Raw genomic sequence first — 26,969 nt, 5'->3', positions numbered from 1 at the left:
CTGTTTACAGTAAACAGTCTTGTGCTGGAGCAGATGATGCATCTGGTGGGAGAAAATAAAATATTGCCAATAAAATCCATTCAAGTTTGCAAACAATAGTGAATGCCTTCCACTTAACACATATGAAACTTCTAATTATTTTGATAGTTTATGTTTTTTATTACAAAATGTAAGAAATTCTACAGTCTGATTTGGATCACAACAAGATTTACATATTTATTTAGCGCTGTTTTAATCATAAGATAACTTCAGAATTCACTAAATGAACATTTTCTTAAATTAAAACCAGTTTCATTTCATACAACAGTCTCCCATGTTTAAACATGGGAGAAATGTCTTATTATAAGTGAAAAAATCTGCCAGTGGAGCAAGTATGTTTTATCAATATTCATTTTGTTTTTGTTTTGTTTTTTTTACATAAAACCAGTTCCTATAGCTTGCTGAAAAATTATTAGCAAATTAGTTTTATTTCAAGTGTGTTAAGATAGTGAAATCCCTAAGTCCAAGAGGCAAAGTTTCTCCCTGTCAAATTAGGAAATAAAAAGTGACAATATCAATATGACATTTTATTTTTAAAAATTTCAAATTGATTTTGTATTTTTACATAAATCTGGTTAGAAATATTTTGCAACCTTTATTTAAATACAGGGAAATTGATGTACTTTCAGTTTTTAAAAGCTGTATTAAATTTTGTGGCAGTGAAACCAACTGAAAAATATGAGCTTAATCAACATTTCACTGAACATTTGCAGAATATCTGATGTAAGTTCTGGCCTTTCTGAAAATTTGCAGCTGTCAGGCAAAATCTGTAGTTGTGAAGATTGCAGGAAAATGTTAATCGTTTGTGAGCTCAAATCAGCTTTCTGTGGTTTATTGTGACAGGCTCACAGACAGCAAAACATTTTTACTTCTAAGTGTTGCTACTTTCTAGTTTAAAGTATTACTAAAGACAAACTTTAGATTATGTCGTTATCCAACATCCCAATCTCTAGAAAGAATATTTCTGAAAAGGATCAAAGTTTGCTGATCTAAGACTAAACACTGACTTCACTCTGACTGAACATTAAGGCTTATTGCTCTGTACAGTCTGCAACACAGTTTACTACTCTATATGTTGGCCAATAATAATAAATAGGCTGTGTGATTACCATAACAAATCAATCAATGCCCCTCTGTGATGGAGGAAATGCGAGCGTCATGCTGGGAATGGCCTCGTGTTCACGATGCAGGGCAGCCAGACGGCTGTAGAACTGGCATCACAACACTCACAGTGATTGATATCCTAATACAAACACACCTCTCAGAGGAACACTTGGCTGATTGTTGTGCATTCATGGGTTCGCTTTATGTGTAACCTTCATCCAATCAGCACAAGTCTGGAGGATGAAAAGCAGCTCGGAGGGAAAATGTCCATTGGAGAAACCATGTAAATCTAACAGGTATCTATCAGTTTAATGCTTTGAATGTTTTTCTGCCTGAGAGCTCTGGTGATAAACTGTGATTTAAGGCAGGCTGGCTGGGTGTAAAAGAGTCCAGTGAGGGGTGAAACCAATTCTGATTGCATGTAGTCTGTCAATGAATTAAATTAAACAGGCTGACTTGACACTCTAAAAGCCCCCCTTGTGCCTTGGGTACTTTTCTTAAAAAAACATAACTGGACTACAGAATATGCAAACATCAAAAACTCATTTAAAGCTGTAATTCATAAAAAGAAATAAATGATGTATTTCCCCAATAAATGTCTATAGCTTGCAGCTCAAAAGCCCAAATTAAGCAGCAATGTATTTGAAAAATATTTGGATTTTCAGTAGACATCATTTGTTGCAATATGTTCACAGAAAGCAGTGAAATTCACAACTCATGAGAACACCCAGTTCTATTGTCAGCTTTATTCTTGCAAAACTTGCAAATATTTGTTTACAAAGCTTGCTCCATTAATTTGGAAAGCAAGAGGAAAGAAGACAGTGGCACCCGCAGAGGAAGACAGCACAGCTGTACATCATGCAGGTGCTTGAGGAAACATACTGTTGAGATATGATCTAATTATGTCTGGAAGAAGTCATACAGTATCTTGTAAAAGTCTGTGCACTGCTTGAAGCTTTTTGTATTTTATCACGGTATAACCATCTATTAATATAATCTACTGTATAATTGTGAAGTGGAAAGATTTTTACGTCTGAAGTGTTTTCTTACTTCAAAAAGAGACACACCTAAAGGCTGTCGGTGGGTTTACAGTTCAGAAAAGTTTTGAAAACCATGTTTCTTTTTTTTTTTTTTTTACTTCACTTGAGCTAACTTGTAAAGTGAATACATTAAAGTTATAATAAATACACTAAAGTTTGTTGGAAAACATTAGGAAATGTGGAAATGTGAAAATTTCAAGCGGTATTAATTCTACAACGATGCACTGTATGTTTTCCAGTCATATGATGATGTGGTTCACCAACAGATAGTAATGTGACATTCTAAGCTTAAAACATTTTACATTTAAGCTAAGAATTAAAAAAGATGCCCAAACATATATTTTTCCACTTGACCCCAGAATTTCAAAAGAAAAAGTTATATAATATATATTTATGTCATATATTTATATGTAAATATATGCTTTTATTTCAGCCCAACCTCCAGTCATGTCTCTACTCATTTTCAAGATAGGCTTACTTTTAGTGCAGAAAAACATGAATTGAAAGTTGAAGATTGAATCAAGAAACAGTTTGAATTGTTGGAAAAATATTTGGTTCTCCTGCCAAATTTTGACTAAAAGAATAAGACAAATATACCAATCAAAAGTAGCAAAACTCAGATTTGTGCAAATTTATGAACACTTGGAATATAAAGTTTGATGACTGAAGAAAACACACCAATTTGATCATAGAGATCTTGTGATCAAGCACTGAAATATATCCCTTCATGATGTGTTTTAATGTCTTCTGCTTAGTTTTAAACTCAACATCAACCAAAAGCTTAAGACTTCGGTCAAAGTTAGTTCTGGACTTGTCTCATGATCACTCACCTGCAGAGCCAGCAGCTTCTCGCTGGGCTTGATGTGCCGCTGTATCTCACAAGCCACTGGCTGAATCACTTTAATCCCGTCTTCATAAAACACATAAAACATGTTTCCAATACCGAGACCTGCAGGAAAACAACAGGCTTATCACATACCTGAAAAAACTCCTAAGGCTGCAAAGTATGAACATTTAGAATGGAAATAAGCTGGGAGCAATGTTATCTATGATTAAAGTAACAAATCATTTAATCCTCCTCATCACAGTTCAGTAACTCTATTACACAAATTCAATTAACTCAGGTTAATGAATGCTATAGAGGAGCAGGAGAATCCCAGACGTACCTTCTTCCCGCCATAAGATGTTTGCCACTGTGAAGGAGAGAAATGGGAAACAAAGTTAAAAATAAATGCAGGAATCAATAGGGCCACTCTACAAGAACTAGGATCCAAACAGAAACTCCTGCTGAGGCAAAGAGGAAAGCAGACGATATGAAACTTTTATGGAAAATGTCTCTGATTCCAACTGCAACAAACAATCGATCAAATGCTCTGCTTGTAAATAACATGACATACCATACTCTGCAAAACAGAGGGCAGTCAGCTATGAACAGTGTATAACAGTTTGATTTTGGTGGTGAGAACCTTTCTCAAAAAAGGGAATGAAGACTAACTACACAATCATTCAATCAAAATGAGCTGCAGACACTTAAATAGTCCAAATGTTTTAACCTATATGGTTATTATAAAGCACTGGGAAGAAATAATGGCTGATTTGGCTCTTGAAACATGTTATTTCTCATTAAATTGACTTAGAAGTGACTAATGATATGAAATACTGGCTAAAAGCCACACAACACCCTGAGTGCTTTAATGGGTGGCGTAAAACACTGGCCGACAGATGGCTTTCAAAGCAGCCTCTGGATACTCAGAGAAGTAGCTGTAAAACGACTCAATAGGTAGAGTGGCAGGAAGATGTATATATATTTATATATATACTTTCCATACATATATGAGAGCAAATCCTGAATCCCAGTCAATTTTATCCTCTAACTCAGCAGCAGCAGTAGCAGCAGCACTGTCTTTTCACACCATGTCGTTACTGGTGACCTTCCCTCATTGTTTATCTTTCCCCCAGTGTTCTCTCTGTTTCCGTTTTCAGGCTGCAAACCAATCTCCAGCCCAATTCACATCCGATTTTAATCTTGCCTCTATTGCAATGCTCATCCTCACAGCCTCCTGATCAAGTGGACAGATGCAGAGAAAGAAAAGGGTGGAGAGACAAAGCCAGCGAGGCACCGCGGTGCTGTTAGTCAGCCTTAATCTTTCAAAAGTGCTTTGTCAAGTGTTTTCAGTGTAGCCTTGCATACCTTTTACCTCATTAAAAGTTTGACAAAAGAAGTGGGTCTATAGATGGAGGAACAAGGAAGCATAGAGGGGAAGCAAAGACAGAACAAAAGGAAAAAAAGAATACAATTTATTTGAGATGTGCCAAAATAAAAAACTGAGAAAATGGAAAGGAAGAGTTGAGATGAGATCTGGTGTGCTCCGGTCCTTCAATAGCCCAAAGTATTGAAGCAATTCATCACTGGGTAGAGAGAAGTTGCCTGTTCTGCGCATGCGAGGGACCAATACATCAACTTCATCATCCATATAACAAAACAAGCCGACTGCCACTGTAGGCGGTGAGTTCACTCTTTCTGGCCGTAATAACTATGTTTCCACTGGGCTCCAAACATTAGGGACGCCGCTCTCACCAGCCAGACTGGACTCTGCAGTTTGTACCCGTCAGCAAGGTTACACAAATTCAATTTGTTTACACGAGCACACTGCTATGACAGTGGGCCAAACAGCCCGTGGTGCTCAACACAGCAGTGTGGCAGAAAACGGTGAATGCATAATGGAGGGAAGGTAATTGGATTACAGCAAATGTAAAAGGAAAAGTGTAACTTCAGACGACTGCCTTGGGTGTGCAAAGATGTTCTTTTTTCAAAGATAATCAGCATTTCTTCAAGAAAATGATAACAGTTATCCTTTAAGTATAAGGACTGCAGAGAATAGCTTGGACAGAAATCGAGAGCAAAGTCTTAACTGCTCTGGGACTTTAGCTTTTCTTAAAGAACAGTTCCATCATTAAGCCACAAAGATCAACCCTCATCTAAGCTGCATGGCTGGTGATAAATCACCAATGAAGCCGGCCATTTCCTGTGCTTATGTGAGCTTTTAAATACTATGCCTGGATTGAGAAACTAAAGAAGGCGTAAAGTGGAGATCGACACGACCCATGTTGAACACAAAACACAAATGTGTGGCTGGCATTTCACTTTCCAAAGGATAAAACACATGGATGATGTACTGACCCTTTTTTTCTGTTTCAAGTGATGCTACTATTGAATAAACAATTTGCGTTGCCACTACTGAACTAACCAGCTTTAACTAACGTTCTCATGACTCACTTTACTGCAATCTGACCAGCATGACGATGTTAAGAAATGTAATAGGCAATAGGTCAGTTCAGTGGCGCCTTCAGCTACCGCAGAGTGCCCCATATAACACCACTGAACTGGGAAGATGACTGTCCTCTACATTGGTCAGCTATTATGAGGCTGTGAGTACTTTACTTGGTATCTCAGATGTGTAAAAGCAATGAGGTGTCTACAAGACCTAAAGATTGTCTTGTTACTGTTGAGGGAAGAGAGGGCAGATGTCTGGAGAGGGGTATGAATGCTTTCCTACGTCACAGTTCAAGAGAACAAGAATATGTGCAAAGTCACTGTGACTCGTTGGTTTAGATAAATACAACCATCTGGGTAATTAACTAATTCTGAAACAAAAACCTTTGTAGCTCAAGATTTATTTTTCTTATCTTCAATCTGATCGCTTTCCTCAATTCTCCAAAAACCTTCAAGAAGGAACACATATCTTTGGTATTAAACTGACCACTTTAAAGTCTGGTGAAGAGAAAGGAATCTACCCAATTTATTTAGGAGAGTTATTTAAAGTTCCTGAGTAATAAAAGGGAATATTGCATGCTGTTTGTCTTCTGGTACATCATGGCTGAGCAAATTTTGCATAAAATCAGTGCAGCAGTCGTTGGCTGTCTGTTTCTTCCCTGCTGTCTGTCAATCAAATAAAATAAATCCCATCCACTTGTTCTTAGAACTCACTTTCTTAATTCAGAGATGACTTTTAAAAGTTTTGCTTCTGTAGTGTTCATCCAAAATTGTAATCAACTGCAGTGAGATGCTTGAACCGTCTGAGTTGAATGCTTTTCCTTTGAGAGGGGCTGGGGGAAACAGGGTCTCGGGTTGGACCACTGCTCCTCTTCATCAAGAGTCTGACTGCTTTCAGTTGCTTGTTCCAGAGATCTGTTTTTCTGATCTCGAGGCATAGTTCATGCTCAGAGGTGAAAGTCAAAATTTAGACAGACCAATAAAGTGAGAGCTTTACTTTTTGGTACTGTTTTCTATTAACAAGGACAAACTAGAGAAGAAGCAACATTAGCGCAAAAAAGGCTGCAATCACTCATAAACAAAACTCCAACATACTTAAACTTCTGTACTTCAGGCAAAAGACTGACCCCTGAACCAGTGGGAGAAATCCACCTTTTTCTGTTTTTTAGCCTGAGGTTTAGAGGAGCTGACTCTCATCCCAGCCACTTTACTCTCCGCTGCAAACTGCTCCAATATATGTGAAAAGTCATGGCTTAAAGAGGCCAACAAATTCACATCATGTTCAAAAAGCAAAGATGAAATCCTGAGGTTGCCAAACCAGACACCCTCCTTAGCACCAAGTCAAGCTTGATCCCACTACCTGCTTGTGGGAGGAATATATCAGACAACAAGTGAACATTAATGTCAAGTTTGACAAAGATCAATTTGTGATAGTTAGAAAACTGCTTTAATGTGTCTCCAAAATGGCAGTTCTTCACTGGTGAGTATCTGTCAAAAGTGGTCAATGGAAGGAACCATAATTGATGCTCATAAGGAGTGACAGCTGCCTCATCTACTCCAACGCAACAGATGAGCTACTGCAGCTCAACCTGCTGAAAAATTGATGCTGGTTCTAGTAGACGAATCATAATAGAGTGCATCACAGTCTTTGCACTTATGTGGCTGCAAAGTTGTGGAGCAGTCAGGTTCTCATGGTGGCCCATGTCTACTGCCAAAAGCACAAACATTGAGCATCAGAAATGAATGAAGGTGATGCTCTGACAAATCAAAATTTCTGTTACATCATGTGGATGGCCAGGTCAGTACTACCTGGGGATCCCATGGCATCAGGATCCACTGTGGGAAGACGGTAAGCAGGCAGATGAAGTGTAATACTTTGAACAATGTCCTGCAGAGAGATCTTTTGTCCTACCTTCCATACTGATGTCACTTTGACATGTACCACCTATTATCCCTTAGCACTGTTGCAGGGCCTGTATACCCTTTCATGGAAAATGTATTCCCTGAAGCTGTGAACTCTTTCAGCATGAAAATGTTTTTCTGCCATAAAGCAAAAATGGCTGCAAAATGGTTTGGAGGACCCACCTTGCAATTTACAGAACATTATGGCACTTCTACTAACATCTCTGTGCCAGACACCACAGAAAACTACTAGGTAGTTATCTTTATATGTCTAACTTTTCCTGAATGTGCCTTGTAAGCCAAATAAAATCATAAGTGTTGATCTTCTTGTCAAGTTATAAACTCTTAAACTATGGGTTTTCTGAGGTCCTTGGGCTGCATGACCTTTTGATCCCACTTCTTTTCCATCAAAAAGGTTCAAAATGTTCTGGATAAAATTCTGTCTCAAAATTTTCAGATATTTTAAGAGCTGTGCTCCTGTGCTTTTGGCAGCTTAGTGTTGCATATATTAGCACTGAAGTCTAACTCTGCACATCCCCAGGGGACACCTTTAAAGTCAGGTGGAGTGAAGACACTAGTTAAGTAACAGCTATGACTGCTCCTGAATTAGAGCTGGGAGCATTTGACGGATTTGAGTCGGTATCATCTCTTCAGAGCGGAAAGTGATCAGAAGGCTTAATCCTTGGAGCAAAATCCAAGTTTTCAAAGTTGACGTGTTCGCGAGAGCTTAAAACATCCAGAGCTTCAGCACAAACCAACTGTACAGTAAGTGGTATGAAAAAATGATAATTTATGGGTAATAACAAGTATACAACTATCATCTGCAGCTGTCTGCTCATGGTGTGGATTGCGTCATTGTCTGGTTTGAGCTTTTTGCTGTTGACAGCGTGTTCAACACTGTATGAAAGTCTGCTGTGACGGGAAGGACACCGGCTGATGGAAACAGAGACTCTATTTTGCTGTAAATTGATTCGGACTACTGAGAGGATGCAGAGCAGATGGGATGGTGGACGGCCATAGATAAAAGAAAAGGCTTTGTGAAGAATCTGGAGTGGAGATGTGGCGTGTCAGCCATGCAGAATCAAAGTTCAGGAGATCAGAGGAGTTTGTTTCAACCGATCATTTCCCCAGCTGACTTCAGTTTACAGCCATCTATCTGAATATGTGAAATCCAGCTTTACAGAATTTTTCTGGAACAAATCCAACAGACATCAAAACGTGTCTGAGAGAGTGAGCATGAAATAAAGGAATGATATACACTGAAATACACACATGTGGAGCAAAGGCATGCTTCTGTGTTATACTGTAGGTGATGGCTGAATGTTAAATAGAAGGGGGGATAAAAGATTTAGATCCCTTAAGATTCAGCGCTGCATGGCAGTGTATTAGTTCACACTGTTGCTTCGCAGCTGGAGGGATTCTGGAGTCTGCATGTTCTAACCACACGTTTGGTTTCTCTCTCCAGGCACTCTTCTTCCTGGAGTCTAAACACATCCATGCTGGGTTAATTGCCCGAGAGAGTAAGAGTTGTTGTCGGTTTACAGCAGTGTGTCTCTGTGTTGCCCTGTGATGGACTGGTAAGTGATTCAAGGTGTCCTCTAGAAACTCACTCAAGTTTCTCTGCAAATTAATCGAAAATGGATGGATTATTCCAAATGCCTGACTGCAGTTTGATTTAATAATTGGTCCAGTTTGACACAAATTAACTTATTCACACAGTAATTCATGGTTTTTCAATAGGAATCTCAAAATTGATGCAACTGTGGAGGAGCAGATGCAAAATGAATCAGTCAGATAATTTCTATTTCAAAATCTCTGCAGCTTGGACTGGATCAACTCACCAACTGTTTTATTTATATATATATATATATATATATATATATATATATATATATATATATATATATATATATATATATATATATATGCAAAATATAAAGAAACTTAGGTGAACGTCATACAAAATATGTAAACTGCTTTGGATTACAGAGTAGCCAAACTTTTGTTTTCTCTCTGGAATCAGGTCTGTTATCAAAATGTCTTCTCTAACCAATTAAAACGGATGAACAGAAGACGAGCAAAACAAAAACAAATGTTTCATGTTCTTCAGAAGGATGTGGAAATTTCTTCAGCAAATGGGGCCAACAAAAATACGTTTGATTTATCAAGACTAGAAACTAATTAACCTCAGTAATTAGCCTTTATAGTGTCTCAGACACGTAACTTAAGCTAATCAAGTGCAGGTCAGAGCTCACTGTGGGTCAGTTCTGTGGATCCAGTGTATTAGGAGGTTTTCACATGGTATAGTCCAAAACCACTAGAATTATATCAATGTTTCTGTGGCTTTTTGTTATAATGCCCAAGAAATGCCTGAGGGAGCAGAGTTTCTCCAGCAAATAGAGAAGTGGAGAGCTCCCACTATTCTTATAAAAGTAATTTTAGCTGTTTGGTAATATCTCCAGTTTCAAAACATTCATTTAAACTAAGGGAGCAACACCCAGCAGTCTTAAGGTAATGCTATTTTTAAAAGTATATTTAGACACTGACTGCAGGCTGCTTACCTAAACAGATAGCCATACTAATTAACTGCTAATAAAAGCTTCTTAGGATTGCAGTGTTAATGTAGTATCCCACAAGCATGTTCATTTAATGAGCTATTAAACTATTAAATTACAGAAAACAGTTTCATCATAAAGCTGCAAGACAAGCCACTCTTTTAACAGATTCTGGGTCAGTATAAATCACCAGAAAACCATCCAGGTTCTGCAAAAACCTGAGCTTTTACAAATAAAGCTGGCTTCATGGAACAGAGGGAGGCATGGAGCGGATCGCTGGGTGGTTGCTTCTGAGAATTATGCAAAAAAGTCTAACATGTGAGTCTAAATAGAAAAACTAATCAGTACTGCCTCTTGATAGCCCCATTATGGATCTGTCTTAGTGGGAACATACTGCCATATGGCAGGTACGGAAGGTCCATTGGGAACACAAGCCCAAAGCCACAAAATGGAATGCATCAAACTTTCATTAAAGAGAAATACCAAACTGATGGTGTTGATTACAAATCTAAGTCTTAATCCATAACTTTTCCATCAAATGTTGAGATTGAGTTATAGTATGGGAATGAGAGCAGCTGTTTTGGGAAATCTTCCACTGAAAGGTGGAGTTTCTGTGAGTAAAACGAAACATGAGAGCACAAATGGAGGAAAATAAGCTTTGGTTATAAATGCTATGTGAATGTGAATGCTTTTTTGTTTACTTTTTCAGACAAAATACAGATTAAGAATAATTGAGCACTGGTTCATTATGTTTAATTTATTCAGCTTTTTATCATTAGTGAAACATCTAAATAGTTGTTGGTTTGCCTGCTACTCTGATTTTGGCGACAAAAATATTACAATATTGGTACAATATTGGTTGTGGAGAAATATTTCTTTCCCCCTAAAGCAATCATTTGGAAACAGTTTAGCAGTAAATAACTGATAGATGAAACTTCTTTCCACTGATGGCCAGTGCAGAGGAAGAGCGGCCGCCTGATATTGAGGCTATTAGTCCTCGAAGCATCCGTCTGGTGCATGTCTTCCCCTGTTTTCTTTCTGCCGATTTCCTGTCTAATCTACTGCAAATAAAGGAAACTAGAGCTAGAAAAACCCTTTAAAAAAAACTTTCCACTGGTCTCAAATGATTGAGATTTAAGACAGAAAATTAAGAGATGTGCCAACATTTAATTTATGTAAAATGTCTGACTCCATGAATTTAACCCCATCCTCAACCACAAAAGCTACAAACAGGCTCAGGCAAAGTAAGAAGTTTTAAATTAACCCAATATCAGTTGAAAATGATCTGTCATGAAAAATATTTAAATAACCTCATCACGCTAAGCGGAGCTCTCTTAATGTTCCACAGTGTCCTTATTTTCTACTTCACTAGAGGTTTATTACGCCTCATTCCTGCTGGAGTATTTAAAGGTCACACATTGATTAATAAACCCGTACTGGCTTGACTAAACTGTCTTCAGGCGTTTGATGGTTGCTCTGCCACTTCCCTTGTTTATATAGATATTTAACCTTTTGTTTTGCAAAAAACTGAAGTTTTACCAAAACTTTCAAGTACTAGAAAAAAAAAAGTTAAATATGACAAAGCATAATTAAGTCTAAAGTTGATATAACAAGATAGTGGCACTGCAATGTAAAAAAGTTTTTGGTGGAGTTTGCTTCAATAAATGCACAAAGTTTCATCTGAAAGCACTGTTTATGATGAAGTACTCCAAATCTCGGATATGAGGCATGAAATGGTGCAGAAAGTGAAAAGACTAAAGTAACAAATGCTTGCTTTGAGCCATGCAGATCTTCTGACACTGCAGAAATAATTGGCACATTGTGAAAGGCAGATATTTATGCCAGTTTAGCAACAGCCTGTCAGAGATGGATGGGACTCTGCCTACTGGTGACAGCCTCAGTTAGGGGAGACCTCAGAACAGCAAATGCTCAGGTTTGGCTAAACAGCAAATCGCTTGGATATATTTTAGAGAAAAACAATCCAGTGTTGTGCCTGTAAAGCAAAAGGTTTGACCTTCAGGCTTCTTTCATTTGACTTGATCTCCAGAACATCAAATGCAGCTCTTTTCATCGCTCTCCTTCCTGGTTAATATCTTATTCAGTCCTTTGACAGCTTGCATAGTTCGTTATTCAGATCTCTTACTAACTCATGTCTTTGAATGAGCAGCCTAAGGCATGTCATTAACCGTGGATTCTTAGAAATAGATCATTACTCTCCAGGAAGTCAGGTTTCGGAAACATCTCAAAGTACAATTATGAAGTGTCATTTGACTGCATTTTAAATCAGTGCTAATAGATCGGAGCCTTTCTGCTGCCTGAATATGCTCACCAGCATCTCAAAGTCTGCAGGATCAGAATCGTTGATTCTGCTGCTTCAAGGCAAAAGCCATCCCTGTTAAGAATGTGCATCTCATCGGTGAGCTGAGGCTCAGGTAAGAACAGGTTAAAATGGAAAACCGACTGAAAAATATCTAAAAGAACAGAAGAGCTGTAGCTTTGAAATGAACAGCGACAAAGTTTTTTGGGTGTCTGTGCCTTTGAGCTTGAAGAATATAAAACTTTCCTTTAAGATTCTTTTTCAGCCCTGCCTGAAAGGCTAAATGCCAAAGCAGGAGTGGCTCCGTAAATGAGGGAAGACTAAACCAATGGCGGTAAAGAGCCTTTTTGGCCACAATGTGTAATCTGCCATATGGAGCTGATCTGTATTCACTCTCTTGATGTTCTTGAGTGTTTGAGCTTAAATGAGGATTCTGACTTAGAGATTTATGCCTTAAGTAGAGTTTGCAGATGTTCAAAAGTTCTTGATTAAACTAGTGTCAACTTGTTAAGGCAGAAAGCATATGGTTTACTAAATCTGACATGGCACAGACAGGTGTGCTTATGGATTTACTGTATGTGGTGACATACAGGTTCAAGATTGGATTTTAGGCTACGTTCACACAGCCAGCTTTAATGTTTACTTTTAGAATTTTTTTTAAATCAATTTTTTTTGGGGGGGGGGGTTTCACATTTCCTAATATATGTGACCTGTACATGACCTCCTGTGTGAACTGAAAACAATCTAAAAGTGATCTGGATGCGCCAGAGAGGACACAGTGTCACACGTTGCAAACATGCTCAGTTTTTGCAAATGTATGGACTGAATAGAACAATCACCCAAAACATTAATTAAATCAGAAACCTCGCTTTTTCTCCATTTATCGCTGTCCGCTTTATCATCTGCCTGGATTGTTATTTTTCTTCCAACAGGAAGCAGAATAGTGACGCTTGTCGATTGTAAATGACGTACAGGTCAGATGAACGCATCTTGGCTGTACAGACAAAGGTCATAAAAAGATCAGGAATGGATCTTCAGGCTGTTTTAAAGGCATAGTTCAAGATTTCTGCAGTTTGTTCTGTTATAGGTTTATAAGTAGGAGGATCACTGATGATGCAGCATCTGTTCACTAATTTCCTACACAAATAATTGCTGATTTCTTTGCATATGACTAATAAATAGTTCATACATTTTTTTAGATGAACTGCTGTAACATTTTTGCATTTGGACCTCTAAGACAATGCAGTCTGCTTTGGTCTTGATCTTTCTTAGCTTAGCTGGTGGCTTCACCCTCCAGGACCAAATAACCTGTATTTTTCTCACTAATGTCAAAAGACATTTCTACTACAGATAAAACATATAACTTCTAATAACTCATAACCTCTTTTTTAAATGTTCCCATTTAAAGAGGAGAATGAAGACAAAGCATTACTTTAGTTTAGTTTAGCTGCCAACCAGGAAGGAACTAACTGCACAGTGACTCAGTGTCTTGTATTAATTATGCAACTTGGCCTTAGCAAGACACTTTGTCCTGCATTGCAAGGTAAAGCCTTCCAGGTATTTTTTTTAACATATCCCTCTGATACTTTTAGTTTTATGCAACATTCTAAATGCATGTGTATCTGCTGTTCAAACTTTTCAGCTTAATCAGCAACAAGAGTTAAAAGAAAAGATAAAAATTATTTTTAGTTTGAGAAAAAAATGGCAGGATCAATATTTAATACATTTAAGCAAGTTTTTCCTGGTCCTGCTGCATCATTAATAGTCAAGCTGCTTTCTCCACATAAAACAAACGAGACAGATTTTATCTAGATTGAGTTACTAAGGTGGTCTGAAATATTTTCTCTGGTATTTATGAGTAACAGAGAACATTTGTGAGATTTTTTTTTCAGATAAAACAAAAATAGTTCCACAAATACAATCAGAAAATTGCTAATTTTAAAACATCTTAAATTACTTCATTATGTCTTTCTGTGTTTTTAGACTTTCTTGCAAACTTCTGAAGCCCAATTTCCACTTGGCTTTTAGTTGCTTTTTTCAGTAATTTTTGAAAATAACTTAATCTGTGGGTGCAGATTAGCTGGGTAATAAATGCTGCTGTGATAATATTTGTAGGAGCTAAAACATGTGACTGACCAGTAGTGAGCCTTGTTAGTGGCGATGCAAAAACTTTAAGGTACTCGTTCTCTATGAATTCTTTATCTTGGTGACAGTAGCCGTTTAACCACAAATACTCAAAATGACCTTGATGACTTAGTTGCGCTTTAGATTTAGTCCAAGCTCTCATTCGTTCAAGGAGCCGTGTTTCATACCAATATGTTTCCACAACGTTGCTTGTGATTACTGTCCTTTCAACCTTAATTTTGTGTTTATTGTGGAAAAGCAAACTTTAATGCAAACTGTGGAGTGCATAAAAAATTGGGTTATTATGATAAATCAGAATTACTTAAGCTAGAACAAACTTTTTGCTGTGATAAATCACAATATCAACGGTTTGCAAAGACTTCATTTTCTGGTTTTGATCCAATATGTTGGCGAAAAGGCACCAGAAGAACCCTCCCTGTGATTGGCTGTGATACATTTAGTTTTCTGACAACTTAAAGATTTTCACCATGTTGTGGTTAAACCTCTGGCAATGATCTATTAGCGTAGGAAACATGAAGCTGGTTCACTCTCCCTCTGAGGAAACCTTTAGATACATGAGCCACAAAAACCAGAGACATCGTCCCTACAACTGCTGTTCAGCAGATCCTTTGTCCCTGATAGGTGTTGTTGCAGTGAGGTTAATAACTTCACCTGTCAATGGCCCTCAACTTCAGAGTCCATTTCAACGCAATTTAGGGAGATACTCTTTATGTTGCTGCAGGTGAAAGACTGATGTTCCTGTTTCCCAAGTCCATATAGGTCTTTAAGATAAATGATCTCATCATCATTAGTCTTCAATGATGGTGAAAATGTTATGTTCAGCGTGTTTTTACACTCTTGAAAAAGATGTTAGGAGTACAAAAATGTAAAAATAACGTAACAGTGCTTTGATACACTTTTTACTAAATGCAGAAACCATATAATAACAAACTTGGCACAAGAACAAACAACAGGTAGAAAAATATAAGAAAGAGATTGAAACATATTTTTTATCTGAATATTATATTACATTATAAAACAAATTCTTGATCATGCTTTTCTGCATCAATTTGAGTTTGAGTAAAAAACAAGTGGGTTTTTATCTCTCTCTGTTTCAATAATGCCTAATGAAAAGCTTTTGGCAAATGAAGCTCTAAGTTAAATTAAAACTAGAAAACAAATGTTCTATTTGATGTGATATCTTTAGAGCTAAACTGCTCAGTAAATTCTACAAATTTGTAATTATTTGAAATGAGACCCTTCCTGGACTTAAATAAACTGAAAAAACCCAAGTCCAGCATCAGACTGAGAAGTGTTAGGCGACCGTTGTGATTGCTTTTCTTATCTAACCCCAGCTGAAGATCTGGACAAACGCTGTAGTGACTGCTGCTGTCAGGGAAGTCCCACCCACACTCACTGCAGTTTTACAGCCAGGGAGCCAACGCTGACCGCTCTGACAGGGAAGAGCTCTCAAGTTGAAAGTTGGTGCCAAGATTTAAGCACTAGTGAGAGTCAGAGTGTTGCTAAAGATAAAGGTCAGTGAGAAGCCATCAGCCAGACTCTGATGAAAGTGAGATAATAAGGTGAGGTTAAAGGATCTTCAGGAATGAGAGAGCAGAACAAGTGCAGTCTATAATAAAGATCACAGCTGACTCTTTTGCCAAGGTAGAGTTAAACTTGCAGTAATCATCTTTTTATTGCTTTAAAGTAGACACAGAGATTAAACACTGGGTGACTTGAAACTAAATGTTTGGTCATGTTATCTTAACCAAGAACATTGAGTTCTGTCGCTGTTTTTGACATGTATTTTTGTAAAGATTTCTGTTACTGGAACACATTGCTTTTCTGGAACAAATTTTCTGTGTTTTTGATGGTTAGTGAGGTTGCAATCCTAGGCAACATGTGTTCCTTTTTATGTATTAATCTTAATTGCTGCTGCTGAGTGGGATGGTATTAGGACAAAAGGGGACGGCTTGCTTTTCATTTCATGTTTTTACTCAGACATTTTCATTTATTCAAACTCTTGGTAGAAATTAATTATTTTAAATGTGTTATGGCTAAAACAACTGATTTTGTTTGTATGAAAACTCACAAACATATTTTCATGTAAAATGTTTCAATATCTCTAAATTATGTGAATATTTCTTGTCAAAATACTGACAGACTGCAGTAACTGTTGGCAGAAGGTCTTAATAAATACTTTAAAAACACTCATGACAAACCCTCCTCCCCCCAAAACATTAAATTAAATTATTTCAAATTATTCCAAGCTCATTATTCAAAAGCAACTATTATCAATCCATGTAAATTAAAATTATCACCATAGTAACAGAAGATATTAACTTTCAATAATCAGATAAGAAAAGCTTTCAGGTACATCCAGAAGGAGTACTGACTGATTAGTTTTATGTGGAACCACAGTTCATCAGCAGCTGGTCTTCTTTCTACAAAATATAACTCAGTGACTCTGGCATGAGAAACCCGAAGAAAAGTCTGGCCATCTGCTTTTGCCAAATACCAAGATAATGCAAATGACAAGAAATGGTCAAATCCTCAACCTGCGACCAGCTCCCACACTTAATGAGCTTTGTGTTTGTTTTAGTGAAAGGAGCAGCTGGATCCATCCACAACGGCTGACTGTGGGACTGTAGTTGCACACTTATCAGCCATTTCTTTTTCTAATAATAACAAATAAATGCATTGCTGTTTGAGGAGAGAAATGCAGTGATTTAAAGTTTTTGGAAGACTGAATGTTACTGGACAAACAGGGCACGTGAACTGTTGCGACCACAGAATAACCAGTGACATGCAGACAGGTGAGGCACTGCCTCTACAAGAAAATGATATAAAGTCTGTTAGATCACTTAACAGTCAATACATTAGTTTTCAGTATTATTTGATAAGATTTTAATGGTCAAAACTCCTAAATCCCAATTTTTTAAAAAAAATCTATCAGTCCGGTGAGGGTGAGATGACGGATGGATGGATTAATGGAAATTTGCACGAGATTCATTTAGGTATAAGACGGGATAAACAAAACACTGATCTGTAAAATAACTGCAAAACCATCCATTTTCGTTCTACTTTCTAATATGTTTAACTAATTTATATTAAAAACCTAATGGGGAAAAAAACCTGGTTATGATAATGGGATTTATTATATTTTTAATGCTGAACAGTCAGTATGCACCATTATTCTCTATTTCTCTGTTAAATACAGTGTACCCACACTCCATACATAAAACAGGTAGGCTGCCATCGCTGTTGTAAGGAATCAGCTTATTGCTGCATCGCTGGAGTCCTAAAGTTTAATACTTTTCAGGCCATTAGGAAGTTGGACATAATACACTAGAAAGTGTAAAAATTAGTGCTGAGCTACATCAGAGTGGGCATCACTTTCCAACATGTTTTACCTTTAATAAGCTCAAGTCTCTTTGATATGCAGGACTTTGAGGCAACATGAGTGAACAGATGTCCAAAAAAAGAGAACCCACCTGAGGTTAAAATTAAGGGTGGAAAACAAGAAGAAATAATTTGGCAGAGTAACTGTCTGGAAAATTATGACACCAGCTGTTTCACAAATCTAATCTAGGTGACAAAAAAAGAAAAGCAGCTTTGCAGAATGATTTGAGTAACAGGGTTACGACGGATTGGACAGGAACAGCAGGGCTGAAAACACACTGTTAGCTGAGGATCTTTTGACGTTTTCAGGACTTGAATCCTAATTTCATGTGAGATTTTAGAACTGATATTTTGCAACTGTTGCAGATAAATTTATTAAGATGAAAGCAAATTTAATAATTCAATTTCCATTCTTAATATAGTTAGAACTACATTCTTTAACTAAATTCTTCACCAGCATTAAATGGCACATCATGCATTTGATGTATTCCAGTTAAATCATAAAAATCATTAAACTTTATTACCCACAGTCAAATCTACAGGAATAAAACCATTCGGCTACTATGAATATCACTGCAAGTCACAGATCAACCTCTCCTGACTTCTTCTGCAAAGTGCTTAGAACGGAAATAATTAAAAAATAATTTACATTTGGTTAATGGGAACTAAAAATGATTTTTTTTCTATTCAAGCTTATGAGATGCAGTCAGAGCAGCAATGCATGTAAATATTAACCAAATTAACTTGTTGACTAATTAGTTTCCCTTTTTTATGTTTTCTGATGCATTTGAATTACATTTTAATTGACTGGAACCATGCGTCATATTTTTTTAAAAGTAACTATTGATAAATATACTTTCTGCAGCAAAAGGGGGTAAAGAGTTAAAAGGAAAGTTGAATTTTGGAAAACAAAGCACATACTACAATGAGGAACATGTGAATAGCAGTCTGTGGATGAAGACTTGAAACACTGTTTGAATGTCAATCAGTTTTAAAAAATGATATAAAAAAACTGTTACAAAAGTACATGGATGTCAGAGTGGATGACTGGATGTGTGGATTAATAAATGGATTACATAGAATAGGAAAATATTTTGTTTTTGGTTGTTTTGAATTCACTGTATGGTTATCTTACACGTAAACAGCGTAGATTGTTTAAGTCTACACTGCATGAATCTCCATCTTGAGATTCATACACCAAACAGCTTAAAGGCTATTTTTATTTTTCAGCAATAAATTGAGTAGTTTTTCAATGTACATAAGTAATTCAAAAAACCTTAACAAAACACCTCTGGTTGTGATGCACTGCTGTATATAACACACAGAGTGTGATTGTTTAATACAATATTGTGCAGATATTGTTATCTGCACCATATAAAAATGAATTGTGCAGATAAATTTTTAATATGAAAGCTTTGTTTTATAGTTTTTTCTTTTCATTTTTTTCTCTGACACTTTGTTTTCTTACACATTTCGAAATAAAAAAACAATCATTTCAAATCATATTTTGTACACAAAACAGCTTTAAAGTTAAATGTCATAATTTATATTATGTGGGATCAGATGAGCAGCATGTTAGCCGTGAAGGGCTGCAGGCGGTGCAGACTGACAGCCCACATCAGCCGCAGGCTTACATTGACAGCCAATTCTGGGAAAACCGATTGTCAGCTCTCATTTGCTCTCCTAAGTACTTTCTGAATGTGGAGGGCGATGTCACAGGAAAACTAGGATGGGTCATACGTTCACTCTGTGAGATATTGAGGACAGATCACAACATGTGTACAAAAGTCTGTTTATTATTTCCTTTTAAAGCAGCAGTACAAACCTTGCCTGTCCTTCCCTTCACATCTCTTTGAAGTCCTGTCTTGTGGGGTTACTCTCTCCAAAAAAAAGGGGGTTTTCCATATCTAACTCTGAGCATCATTTTAGCCTTCGGTAGATCTTCAAAAGCTTCAAAGCGCAGGGGGGCAACTTGTGACCTCGTCGAGGATGATCCTCTGATGTGTGACAGGCAGGCCAGAGGAAGCTCCGCTCTACAGGGATCACATCTAAACACATTTGGTTTGGCACAGGTCTGGGACGCTGAACACGTGATATGTGACCTGACTGCAGAGTTGCAATGCTTGTACCAACTGGGAGCCATAATTACCCGCAGAAAAAATACAACACGCTAACAACTGGATGTGGATGAATGCCCCGAAGACAAATTCTGACATTTTTAAGAAGGTCAGAGTTAATTACTGTTTGCGATTCTTCTCATGAGGAAAGAACAAGGGGAGATTGTTTGTTGAGAAATGCTTCCAGATATAAATAAGGTTACTTGTGTCACAAACCTGATGTTAAGAAAATTTGATGGTAACATAGTGCCTTAGTAAATAAATGAAAGAAGATTTTCTGTTTCTTATCAAAGTGTTTGGGTTAATATTTGTTTTAAGACAGACTTGGATAAATAAAAAATGCGTCTTGAGATTCATACACCAAACAGCTTAAAGGCTATTTTTATTTTTCTGCAATATATTGAGTAGTTTTTCAATTTACATAAGTAATTCAAAAAACCTTAACAAAACACCTCTAGTTGTGATGCACTGCTGTATATAACACACAGAGTGTGATTGTTTAGTTGATTGTTCAATAGATGTGTGGAAACACAGAAACAGGATGGAGAGCTTTGCTACAAAGATAGGAAGTTAACAGCTGAACAGGCCTGATTTCTCCTCACCCACCAAAAAGCTGTCTCTGCTGGAAACATGCTTTCTCCAAAGATTTGGAAACCATCGGACTCATTCAACTTGTGCTTGACGAAGTGGTGAACAGCCAGAGTAGAAGCCATAGAAGCCATGGCTATACTGACAAAAAAACAGTCGCGCTCCGTTCACTAATCCTGTCACCCACTTCCAACATCCATCTTGAAGCCTCAATGTGGTTACATGATGTAGTTGAAAAGGGTCAATATTAGTATCTTCCATTTTCTTCCATTCACCACATAAAGATATTAAAATATTTCAGGTCCAAACAACATGCTGTGGGAACGCTAGCTGCAGTTGGTCTGAGTTACGTAACAGACGGTGTTTTTGGAATAGTTTCACAGATTAAATTTTATTTCAGAGCAGTCAAACCCTTCACAAATATAGATGAAGTGATCAGTTTGAGAAAACTAAGATGTGCAAAACCCCTGCATAGTTTGATGACATGAGGCTAACCTGGTGATACAGTTGTTGGTAGGAATACACTGATGCAACAATGCTGGTCAGCACTGGAGCAGAAATTACACTATCTACTGGATGTTGATAAAATTACAGTCAGGATTTGCTCTCAGCTAAAGATTTAAATCAATCAAATTAAATTTGAATTTAAGCTGCTGATGCATCTTGTTGTTTATATATATATACCTTATTTCCAGAAATAAAATGAGTACAAATATCAAAAGCTACAATTCAAAACAAAACTGAAATGTAAATGTAACAAACTGGGCAGGTACTCTTTAAAACAAAGACAAAACAATTGTGGCTAAAATGAGGAAGGGGAGAACATCACTCTGGAAGGCGATATCTTTGCATCACAAAAAATAAAATGATGAAAACGGATTCAAATAAATGTTGAGAGCTTTAGCTTTGCTCCACTATACCCCCTTAAAAAAGAGAGAAACCCAAGCAGGCTTTATGATTAATACATACAGGTTTTGCGAGCCGAGTCCTCCACAAACAGTGAAGAGATGTCCTCATCCACGCCGGCCTCATTCTTGGCGATGCAGGTATATGCCCCGGTATCTTCAAAGTGCACGTTGCTGATGTGCACCTCGCTTCCATTAGCTTTGAAGAAGAGCAGAGAGGAAACACAAAAATGGGCAATGTGTTTGCTTTCCAGAAAGACATAAAAGGAGACTCCCATCTTCCCATCTTTTGGTGCTATTACATAACAGACGGATAGAGTTTGTTTCAGGGAGAATTAAAAAACGCAGTAGGGAAGTTCATAAAAGGATTATCTGCTGGTTTAAAGTTTCTGAACCTTAAGGATCTTCAAACAATCTATCTGATTTAAGGTAGGCTTATTAACAATCCTGAAAAAAACATTAGAAGGTGGCAGTTTGTGAATCATTGAGGTCATACTAAGCCCAAGAGCTTCAGAAGAAAACCAGACTTTATTCTAAACTATGAATACACAACAAATGAATCACAGTGAAAATGGCATAAATAATGAGTTACTCTGAAAAGTTTTGTTTTATTCATGCGTATTGTGCTAATAGCTGCAGAAAATTGGATACATTTCCCCAAACCAGAATATTTTTCATCTGTGGCTAGCTTATTTAATTTAGAATATGATTCATACAGATCTGCTCAACATCTCTAACCATCTTAACTGCTGTTTTAGACAAAAATCGCATGTCTACATGACAAATGAATTACTTGTAGAAGTAATAGAGTAGTAGAAAGCAAATACCTAATTAAATACCCAATAGTAATAACATGCATGCTCTGGACTCTGTAACTGAATGATGCATAGAAATAAGTGTGTCCAAAATGTGTGTGAAAATCAAACCGCATGGTCATCTATTAAATAAAACAGGTGTCTGAAGTCTAACTGACCTGAAACAAGATAAGTTTGATCTGATGTAACTTCAGAGAGTGATAAAAAACAAGGTTTGACTTTATTTGCTGTATGCGACCTTCTGGTTTCCACTGAAGGAAACCAGAAGGTTCCTGGGTCTATATGTATATAGGCTTTTTTTTATTCTACCTGTCCATCGCTGAACCAGTAATCACATTTTCAGATTTTAAATCACCATCCTCAGGAAAAGCTATGGTATAAGAAACTAATAAATACTTGGAGTAGATTATAAATCAGGACTTCTGTTCACCTTGCAGGGTGAGCTGTTTGGACAGCTTGGTCTTTATGTCCATGCCGTTCTTGAGCCAGGAGAGTTGTGGGCTGGGGATGCCCTCAGCGTGACACCGCAGGCTGGCGGTAACTCCTGGCTCCCGGGCTTGGCTCTCTGGGTAAACTCTGATGACTGGAGGGACTGGAAGGTGGCAGGAAAACGGATAAGAGCTAGATCAACACAAACGTTGATTTGTTCCACACTGCTATTTACATTAGTATCATCACTTAAGAAGTTACTAACCCTTATCAAACAAGATGGTTTAGATAAGAGGCCAAGTAAACGTCTGACTCCACATTAGCATACACTATCAGTAGGTTTGAGTGCATTTGCAGCATTGCTGAACATGTTTAGATAAGGTTAATGTGCTTCATGAAACCAAAAACATCAGATAGATAAATAAGGGAGCCAACAGTTGCGCTGATGATATTGATTTTGCTTGCTTAGTATTGATTTTCTGTAACCTTTTGTCAAGCCAGATGAGAGGATAGAGGCAGTGAAAACAAAATGTGAGAAAAGAGAAAAGAGAGAAACTAAATGAGCATCTGGTGTTACACGTTTCGGACTGCACGTCAGGTTCATGCCAGAGTTTCAAGGGTTTAGTATCCCCCAAAGCAAAACAAAACAAATATAACCACTCCTTCATACTGCATTTCCAACATTCACAGATTAGCATAAATCAATAATCCACTTAAATGGATAAATAATATTCATTTATGCATTGGCTGAGATGCCACAAGTTTTGTTCTGTTTTGTTTTTGTTTTGCCTAAGGCCAACTTGTATAAATTTTAGTCCATAAAACATGGGGAATATCAAAAGAATGGATTTGAATAATCCTCTAAAGGGAGATGCATTCCATAACTACCATAACAGTGATAAAACCTTTCAAAAAGAAAGTTTATCTGAAAAAAACTGTGACTGAAAGTTGGACAGGGACAAAAAATACTTTAAAAAGCAACCCGATTCGTTCCACAGTGTTTCCCATATAAGCATGACAACCTGGCAGCGGTTCACATGAGGAGATCAAATCTCCATCCCACTATTTTGTTTTGTACTGTCCCATTTCAGCTTCAGTGATCCAAATCAGTGGATCTTTTTTGTTTGTTGTCTAAAATGGACTTCTGATGTCTGAGCTGGTGACGGAAATGAGAGTTCTGGCATCTGCAGAGAAAGCAGATGCGGGCTAGAGACCATTTTCTGTAGCTTGTGGTCAGAGTAAGTCTTCACTCAGCCAGGTTAATGAAAGGAAGAAAGAATGTTGCCACAGCCACCTGGTAATCACGTCACACAAGGGTTTTGGAGTTTGCATCTTCCCAGCAGGAAAGAGAGAGTGCCCTGTGGGCCACAAGGGCTCTTAATGCACGATCCCTACCAATCACAGTGGCACAGAGTCTCCTGTTACCTTGGTGCCTCTCAGCACTAAAAACACTACTGCAACAGAACCTTTAGAAGCAATTATTTTGTGATTTCTGTTTAGCGCAGTTTATCCCTTTTCCCTTTATATATCCCAGCAGCTGAACGCTCAAAGTGTATTCAAGTGTTTGCAGAAAATAGAATGTACAAATGCTTTTTGTTGATGGTGTGTGCTGCAATCCATCTTTATTGTCTAGTATTTTGTCAGTCTAAGTCTAAACTAAAAAAAAAGTATTTTAATAAATTACAATATTGTAAAAAGTTTATTTTATTAATTCAACTCAAAAATTAAATCATGTTGATTTATTACAAACAGACTGATGTCGTCAGGTATTTAGAACACCTCATAATAGTAATATAGAAATGTGGAAAACTATTGTGCGATATACTGTGTATAAACAAAAATTTGTCAGTTTTATTTTGAATGAGTTTTGGATCCGTGCAGAGTGGCATAGAGACAGACAACCTGAGACTGATGAAGAGAAATTGAAGCAGAGGTTTCTCTAATATCAGCTGCTCTTATCTGCATTGTTGGTTCTTGTATCTCTAATCTTTTAATAACTCAATAATTCTCTTTAAATAGCTGCCGAGAATCACCGACTTCATTTGTAACCCACAACTTTCAATTTCAAACTTTTGAAAGTGTTTTGTTTCTGTGTTTCTTTCCAATTCATTTTCTCATAACACGTGACAGCGTCCATGTCAATGACAGACTGATCTCCATTATTGTGTGACTCCTAACATACCATTGGTCTTTGCACATCACTTTTTGTTGACTTAATGTAAAAAAATAATTTTTTTTGAGAAACAAATTTTTAAATTTCTCTTCACAATCATCAAAATATACAGAAATATTCAGACACTTGAAGTACATAGCTTTGTAAATAATCTGAGTTTTACTTCCAAAATGCACCTGTAGATGCAATTTGTGAATTAAGTCATTTTAACACAGACAACCATGCACACGTGGAGAAAAGTCCAATCATGCACAGACATAATCTACAAAACGCAAAAGCAAAGGAAAAGCTTGGATAAATAGTGTATTTCATAAATATTTATTTGACATTGTAGTAGGAAAACAGATTTACTCTCCAGTTTTAGTCCTTCCTGCATCTGTATGCATGGAGTTTTGAATTGTTCATGCAAGTCGGATTTAGAATGTTGCAGCCATTTAAGGCTAGAAATGTTGCAATTATATTTCTGCTTGACAAAAATCCTATTTATGTTCTCAGTTCTTCAGTCTTCAGTGGATCCCTTGCAAGCCTTCTGATAATTAGTTTGCTTTGAAATCTGGGAAACATTTTTGAATCATCTTAAATTTACTAATTTAAAAGAATAATTTGAGTAAGTTAAAGGTGTACTTACTGAGTCAGGGTTTTTGTCCATTCATTCATTAATGCAGATGGCACATGGACACGCAAGCAAGCTTTTTAAGAATAACACCAGTACCAAAGCTTTCTGATCTATGGTGTACAAAAGTGAGGAAGAGTAGATCCAGGTGAGATTTACGTAGGTTTCAGGAACCAGTTTTATCTGGAAGTTAGGGGTTTGATTGGTTATTGAAAAAGAATTTAACCAGAAACAGAATTTCTATTTCTTCTGACTTATTTCACATGCTAGTAGCTTTTCAGTCAAAATTTGCATGAATTTAGTCAAAACTGAAATCCTTTAGTAATTTTTTGTAAATTTGATGTGCTGAACCAACATAAACTGGTGCACACTGGATTGGTTGAGTGAAAGGAGAAGATTATATAACTTCCATTTAATCTTTTCACTTTCTACAAGTAACACAAAAAGTTATGCAAGCATCTGAATTAACCTACTCCAGTCAATATGTTGAACAGCAGCAGTTGAAAGTTATTTTTGATATGTCTTTCAGTTTTGCATATCTGGAGTTCAACATATTTGCCCATTCTTCTCTTGCAATCTATCTAAAACTCAGTCAGATAGGATGGAGAGTGTATGTGGACAGTTTTGAGTCTTGACACAGATTCTCAATTGCATTTAGGTCAGTAAACATGTAGAAGAAGGTCTGATGAGGCCAAAACTGACATCTTTTTGGCCTGCATGCAAACATCAAGAGCTTAGGACATTATATAACCTAAACCTGCTTCAATTTTCTCAGCATCTTTAACTCTTACCCAGTTGGAGTGCTTCTTGATTTTCATGCTGCTGTTCAACAACAAACTACTGGTCTGTATTTACTGAATATCTGACTTCTTAAAGCAAAAGGTTGCACTGGATTTTATTTAGGAGTATCAAAATGAAGGGGCGCCAGAACAAAAGCGTATATCAGTCCTTTCACATTTATATTTGTAAAACAACGAGAAACCATTTTCTTTCTTGTTCAGCTATAACTACTTTTTATCTTACACAATATCCCGATAAAAATAGTGAAAGGCATTCTATGTGACAGCTGATTTCCAGAAAGTACCAAATAATTTGAGAAACTCATGCATCATAAAAGAAAGTGGTTGTATCAAAAGTTTTGATTAGACTTCGTAATATGAAAACTGCTTAAAACGTGAGATGAGAGTCGGAGAGAAGAAAATCGGCTGACATTTTATATAGTGCAGAGACAAACTCCCCAAATATTCACATAGAACAAAAACGAAATGAGCGTTCTCATTTCAGATTTTTTCAGTCAAATCTCTAATTTAAATATTAATTGCATTCCTTCCCAGTTTGACATAATGTCTGTGGTTATTGATGGAACACCGCTGCTGAGAACAGTGAAGTGCAAAAACTTTTGTGGGAGGACCCAAATTTATCTGTGTTGCTGTAATTCCCATTGGCCACCCACAGAACTCAATAAAGGTCATTACTTAGTTAAAGACTCATTATTAGCAAAGAGCTTTAGTCAGTAAATTTCCTTTGTGAATGCAAGAGAGAAGACTCATGTGCCGTTGTGCTTTCCTTAAT

The 26,969-nt window shown here is 37.0% G+C and overlaps 1 protein-coding gene across 1 annotated transcript in view; it reads right to left on the bottom strand.

Moving 5' to 3' along the window:
* Positions 1–26,969, bottom strand: part of LOC129360416 (follistatin-related protein 5-like) — a 173,982-nt gene that overhangs the window by 11,461 nt on the left and 135,552 nt on the right. The window contains 4 exon segments of the mRNA XM_055030622.1: positions 3,014–3,132; positions 3,350–3,376; positions 21,432–21,566; positions 22,613–22,774. Of these exon segments, the coding sequence (XP_054886597.1) occupies positions 3,014–3,132; positions 3,350–3,376; positions 21,432–21,566; positions 22,613–22,774 (443 nt within the window).

Source organism: Poeciliopsis prolifica, unplaced genomic scaffold (genome assembly GCF_027474105.1).
Source record: "Poeciliopsis prolifica strain line A6 unplaced genomic scaffold, Auburn_PproV2 SCAFFOLD006, whole genome shotgun sequence".
Lineage (NCBI taxonomy): Eukaryota > Metazoa > Chordata > Actinopteri > Cyprinodontiformes > Poeciliidae > Poeciliopsis > Poeciliopsis prolifica.
The sequence above is the reverse complement of the archived record's forward strand: the minus strand, read 5'-3'. Positions and strand labels throughout refer to the sequence as shown.